This window comes from Phaseolus vulgaris, chromosome 8 (assembly GCF_051622355.1).
Source record: "Phaseolus vulgaris cultivar YP4 chromosome 8, ASM5162235v1, whole genome shotgun sequence".
Lineage (NCBI taxonomy): Eukaryota > Viridiplantae > Streptophyta > Magnoliopsida > Fabales > Fabaceae > Phaseolus > Phaseolus vulgaris.
In genome coordinates this window covers 22787248-22793616 of record NC_143505.1, presented here as the reverse complement: position 1 = coordinate 22793616, position 6369 = coordinate 22787248, and the positions used below count along the sequence as shown (strand labels likewise).

The following is a 6369-nucleotide window of genomic DNA, read 5'->3' as shown; positions in this document are numbered from 1 at the left end:
AAATTGTCCCACATCAATACATGTGACATTCCTTTGTCCCAACTTCCTACTCCTTGTATTAAGGGAGACATGGTTGTTGTCCAGGTTGATGAGACAGATTACTTGGCTGGTCTTGAGGATTGCAAGACCCATTTACATGGTCGAATTATTCTATCTAAGGGGGATAAAACTCTCACACACCTTGATTTAATAAAAAAGTTGCAATCGGTGTGGAAGGCTCTTGGACTATGGAAAATAATTCCTCTTGGGAAAGGTTTCTATGAGTTTGAGTTCATTTCTTTAGAAGACATGCGATGGGCCCTAGGATGAGTTCATTGCAGTTATTTCCTAGTTTCTTGAGATTGTTTGCCTCGGGATGGGTTCATTACAGTTATCTCCTGGTTTCTTAAGCTTGCTTGAAACTTTGCTTATAACAACATGCCTTGGTCTTTTCTCCTGAAAGCCAAGGTTCTTAAATCAAAATACGAGTTTAGAATGATTTAGAGATCCTCGTCTTTTTGGCTTGGAATTAAGCAGTTTTATTCTACTATACTTGATTATACTTTTTGGACTGTTGGTACAAGTACTTTTATTAATTTTTGGAATGATAAATGGTGTTCTACTATTTCTTTAGAAAATATTGTAGGATTATGTGATGGTGCTAGCATTCCGAATACAGTCTCTTAGTTTTGGAAAGGTTGTTATTGGAATATTCCTTTGTCTTTACAGTAGATGCCTCATTTTTTAATCATATCATGGTTAGGGAGGAACATGATATTCCTAATTGGATTCTAGATGAGTCTGGTCGTTTCACTCTTAAATCGGCTAGGACTTTTTTCTTAGAACAAGGAGTTCCCTGTGGTTAGGGTAAATTCATTTGGTCTTCATATATTTTGCCTTCCAAAACTATAGTACTCTGGAAAGTTTTTCGTGGGTGGCTTCCTACAGATCAACATATTCAGAATAAAGGTTTGCATATATGTTCTATGTGTACTCTTTGTGAAAAGCACGAGAAATCTATTCAACATTTATTTTTTTAATGTTCTAATGCTTTGCATATTTGGAGTTTGGTTCGACAAATTTTTCTTACTTCTCATTTCTCTAATAAGGATTATCTTCTTTCTTTTATTAAGAGTGACGGTTGTCCTTTGGTTAAATTGATTATGCTTGTTGTGATAACTTTTTCTATTTGGATGATATGGCGTATGAGTAATTATGCTAGATTCCAAGATAAGATTGATGTTTCTAGGACTATTTTGGTAATTAAAGATCTAACTTTTCTAGTGGGAAATCCGTCTAAAACTTCAATGAAAAATAATATGTTGGATTTCTATGTGATTAAGTTTTTTGGTATTAATACTCGTACTGGTAAAGTTCTTTGTCCTCTTCCTGTTAGAAGGGAGTTCCCTTCACGAGGTTGAGTAAAAATTAACACTGACGAGGTTGCTAGGGAATATCCTGGTCTTGTTACTTGTGGAGGTATTTTCCGTGGGAGTATGAGGAAGTTATTAGTGCTTTCTCTGCGTTTCTTGAAGTTCATACTGCTATGTGTTAGAATTAATGACCTTAACAAGAGGCGGGTGAATTGTTTAAAGAAGTTTCAGAGAAAACTGTATCAGCTTCAAGCAAAGGTATGAAAGAACTATTTGTGATGACATCCCAAATTTTTCTATCTAGAGAATCAACAAAAAATTTCATTCTAATATACCACAGAATAAAGGTGGTCTATTGATAAAAGTTCCCTCCCTAAAAGGTAACCTGTCAGCCATTAAAACAAATTTGAAAAACAGAACTTGACAAAATTTCAAGAACCTAGCTCTGATACCAATTGTTAGAATTAATGACCTTAACAAGAGGGGAGGGGGGGGGGTGAATTGTATAAAGAAGTTTTTTCGCAAATACTGGCTAAGAATGAAGATTAATGATGATTTACAGATCAAAGAAATAGGTCAACCAAGAAAACAAATTTATTAAAACTGTTATCAGAAAAACAATCGATTGAAAATACGATTTAACCGATTGTTTATGGCAGCAGAGATGAAATCACAAGTCAAACAGATTTTAAATGAGTGTGTGTGTGAGAGAGAGGATCACACAAACAATTATACTGGTTCACTCCTTACCAGAGCTACATACAGTCCCTAGAAAACCACTGGGTATTCCACTACGTAACCAACAACAAATTACAACACACCACAACCACAAAGAGGTGATCTTGACCACTCAAGAACACATACGCTCTTTGATTTCTAACACACAAAGTCAAAACAACCCTCTGACTTTACAGATACACAAATTACAAGTATTAAAGCTAAAAACAATTACAAGAGAATATGGAACAAATTACACCTGATTACAGGAAATCACAATTGCTCTTAATCCACTTTTTAACCAAAGCACAACTCAAGGCAATCTTGCTTTCTTGAATCCAAACTTTCACAAAAATGTATTCTGAATCACTTTCCTCTCTTTGAAATAGGAAGGGTAATCCCAACTTTATAGCTCATCAAACTAGCCGTTTTAATAAGTTAAACATGAGCCAAAACAATTTGTAAATAACTGAAACCAGATATAACAGATTTATGAAAAACTGTTAAGAATTTCAAAAATCAACCGGTTGAAATATCGATTTAACCGGTTGAATTGGTTTGACAATTAAGTCAACCAAAACCAAAACAATTCAAAAACCCTTCACATAGGCTGAGGGAAAAACAATCGATTACAACGAGAAATCAACAGGTTGATTTTCACTTAGCTTTGAAAAACATTTTTTCTTTTTAAAACCAGATTGATTCAATTGTGAATTTGATTAAGAGTGGATCTAGCAAATTCTAGACTACCTAGATTTAAACCCTAAACACAACAACAAAGTCTTCAAGTTGTCTTCATTGATTTGGAGGCATCAAAGCTTCATTTTAAACATTCTCTCTCTATTTGATGAAGACTGTACCGTCCGATCCTCGGGCGTTGATCGACTTTGGGCGTTGACTGGCCTCGGGCGTTGACCAAAGTCAACATGGTGGGGTCCGCTGGAAAGTATAGCGAGGCAGGAAGGAGTCTCCTAGGGCTCACAGGTAAGAGAGGCCGAGGAGGGGGCGACACCAAGGCAGGGTGTGGAGTCCTCGGGCCTTGGCACCTCAACAGTTAAAGTGGATAAGGAAGGTGGTTTTCAAGCCAAACCAGTGACCAGTAGGGAGAGGCCCAACTCACGAGGGATCCGTGCATGGGGTGTAGGGACGAGGTAGCACGCACCACCGTTAAAGAGCCACTGGGACAGAGACGAATCGGAAGGGTCACGTCCTAGAGGGTGATCTGCATGCATGGAACGTGAGTAAGGCAGGGAACTCCCAGGGCGGATGACTCAGAGATTGGGTGCATGAGTTGGCATCCAAGCAGTCACCCCGCGCCAGTTGCACTTCGACAAGGCAGTCTTACACACTAGATGACCCTAAGTCTGGGTGTTAGTGTCGCTAAGACGCGCTTAAAGAATGCCTAAGTCACGGCTAACACAGGAGGGCAATGATCTAAAGGTATATAAGGTTGACAACAGACATAACCAAGGTACGTTTTGACATTTACACAAAACACTCTACGCTTTCATTAGTGCAAGTTACGCATTTATGAGAGTGAACAGAGTGAGAGAGAACACACAGTGATCTAAGAGTGAGAGTTTGGTGTTCATTGACCGAGATACTGAATTAACCGTCGGAGTGCAAACGGACGCGAGGGAGCCCTTTGTTTCTTTTGTTTTCAGGTGATTCAACCAGAGGAAGGGAACGTGGGAGCGAAGGGTTCTTGGAAGCAAAGCCAACAGAAACGCACGAAGACATTAGGTCAACCGACGAGAACAAAGACAAATCCCTAGGTTGTTTTGGGAAGTTCTGTTTAGAATTTGGCACAACCTGCAATCACAAAAAGATGCAGGTACAAGAGGTAATATATTCTAGATATATCAAGTATCACAGAACTAGTTTCCACTAGGTGATTCCAAAGAGGAAGATCAACCAAATCACCGTGATAACTAGTTACACACACATACATGCAGTAGCAGAAAAAACAACCCATTAAAAAACAGGATTAACCGATTATAATATTCAGAGTTCAGCATTTTATCATCGAACTAAGCAGTTATCAAACAAAATAAGTGTAGGAATTAGATGATTACAACCCCAAAAGAAATTTCTCCCCCTATTTGTTTTCACAAATAGAGTGTAAGAAGGGATAAAAACAACATAGAATAAGGTAAAGCTTGTGAATCAATGATTCCTAACTCATTCCTTAAGGAGAAAAACTTGTCCTTGGATAGAGGTTTGGTGAAGACGTCTGCAAGCTGTCTTTCAGTGACAATGATCACTATTATTTACATGATCACTGATAAATTGATGTCGTATCTCAATGTGTTTGGTTCTGAAGTGCTGAACTTGAATTTTTAAGAGGTTGATTGCACTTGTATTGTCACAGAATAATGGAACCTTGTTGACTTTTAACACAAAGTCTTCCAGTTGTTGCTTGATCCACAAAATCTGAGCACAACAACTCCCTGCAGCTATGTACTCTGCTTCAGCAGTGGAAAGGGCTACACAGGCTTGCTTCTTGCTATGCCATGATTTCAAACTTGAGCCAAGAAGATGACAGGTTCCACTAGTACTCTTCTTGTCTAGCTTGCAACTTGCAAAGTCAGAATTAGAATACTCAACAAGTTGTATAGGGGAAAGAGAGGGATACCATAGCCCAATAGAAGATGTTCCCTTAAAATATTCTAGAATCCTTTTGGCAGCTTTGAGATGTGATTCCTTTGGATTTGACTGGAATCCAGTGCAAAGGCACACAACAAACATTATGTCTGGCCCGCTAGTTGTAAGATAAAGCAAGGATCCTATTAACCCCCTATATTTTGTTTGATCCACAACAACTCCAACTGCATCAACATCCATATAACAATTGGTAAGCATTGATGTTGAGGCTTCTTTGCAATTCTCCATTTCAAATCGTTTGAGTATCTCCTTGCAATACTATGATTGATTTAAGAAGATGCCTTCTTTGGGATTGCTTGACCTGTAAGAAGTTCCCCCACCATCGACATCTCAAACTTCTCCTGCATTGCTATCACAAATTCTTCACACAATCTAAAAATAATATCATCAACATATATTTGTACTAAGATAACAACATAATTTGACTTTTTAATAACAAAAGGGTTTTTTCAATCTTCCTCCTTTCATAGTTGTGAGATAAAAGAAAGTTGTTTAACCTTTCATACCACTGTCTAGGTGTTTTCTTGAGACCATACGAAGCTTTTTTCAATTTGTATACATGATTGGGATATAGATGGTCTTCAAACCCGGGTGGTTGTGATACAAAGATTTCCTCATTTACAACCCCATTTAGGAAGGCACTCTTCACGTCCATTTGAAACAGCTTGAACCCACTCATGCAGGCAAGGCTAGCAATAATCTCACAACCTTTAATCTTGCTACTGGTGCGAAAGTTTCGTCATAGTCTATTCCCTCTTCTTGATTGTACCCTTTTGCAACAACTCTTGCCTTGTTCCTTGTGATTACTCCTGTATCATCTGACTTGTTTCTGAATACCCACTTTGTTCCTATGACATTCATCTCATATGCCCTAGGAACCAGAAGCCACACACCATTCCTTACGAATTGGTTAAGTTCCTCATGCATAGCAACTATCCAATGTTCATCCTTGAATGCTTCATTGATTGACTTGGGTTCAACTTTGGAGACAAAACCCATATGGTTGCAAAAGTTTGATATTGTCCTCCTTGTAGATACACCTTTATTAATTTGCCCAATGATGTTTCCTACTGAGAGATCTTTGGGAATTCTCCACTCTTTAGGAAGTTCACACTGTTGCAAATTTTCAATCGGTTGTTTCGCAGAATCAACCTGTTGATTTTCTTAACAGTTTTCCAGATTCTTCAGAAAGATATTTTGTTCATCTTCTTCTGCACTAAACTTCACTGGACCTTGTTCTACATTGTTAGTTTCATAGAAAACAATATGTACAGATTCTTCTACAGTCATAAGTCACTTATTATAAACTCTATAGGCATGATTAGTTAAGGAGTAACCAAGAAAAATACCATTATTGGTTTTTTCATCAAACTTACTAAGTTTTTCTTTACCATTGTTCAAAATATAGCATTTACACCCAAATACCTTTAGATGTCCTATGTGAGGCTTCCTTCCATTGAGCAGTTCATATGGAGTCTTTTTCAGAATGGGCCTGATAAAAACACAGTTCATTACATAGCATGTTGTACTTACTGCATCTGTCAAAAAGTACTTTGGTAAGGAGGATTCATTCAAGATTGTTCTTGCCAGCTCTTCAAGCGATTTGTTCTTCCTTTCCACCACACTATCTTGCTGA

At 37.9% G+C, this 6369-nt stretch overlaps 1 protein-coding gene across 1 annotated transcript; it reads right to left on the bottom strand.

Annotated features, from left to right (window-relative positions):
* Nucleotides 1-4316: 4316 nt before the first annotated feature.
* On the bottom strand, nt 4317-4961 carry LOC150025520 (secreted RxLR effector protein 161-like). The gene has a single exon (XM_090294080.1). The coding sequence runs from the start codon at nt 4959-4961 to the stop codon at nt 4317-4319; it is 645 nt and encodes a 214-aa protein (XP_090150206.1).
* Between the last annotated feature and the right edge of the window lie 1408 nt (nt 4962-6369).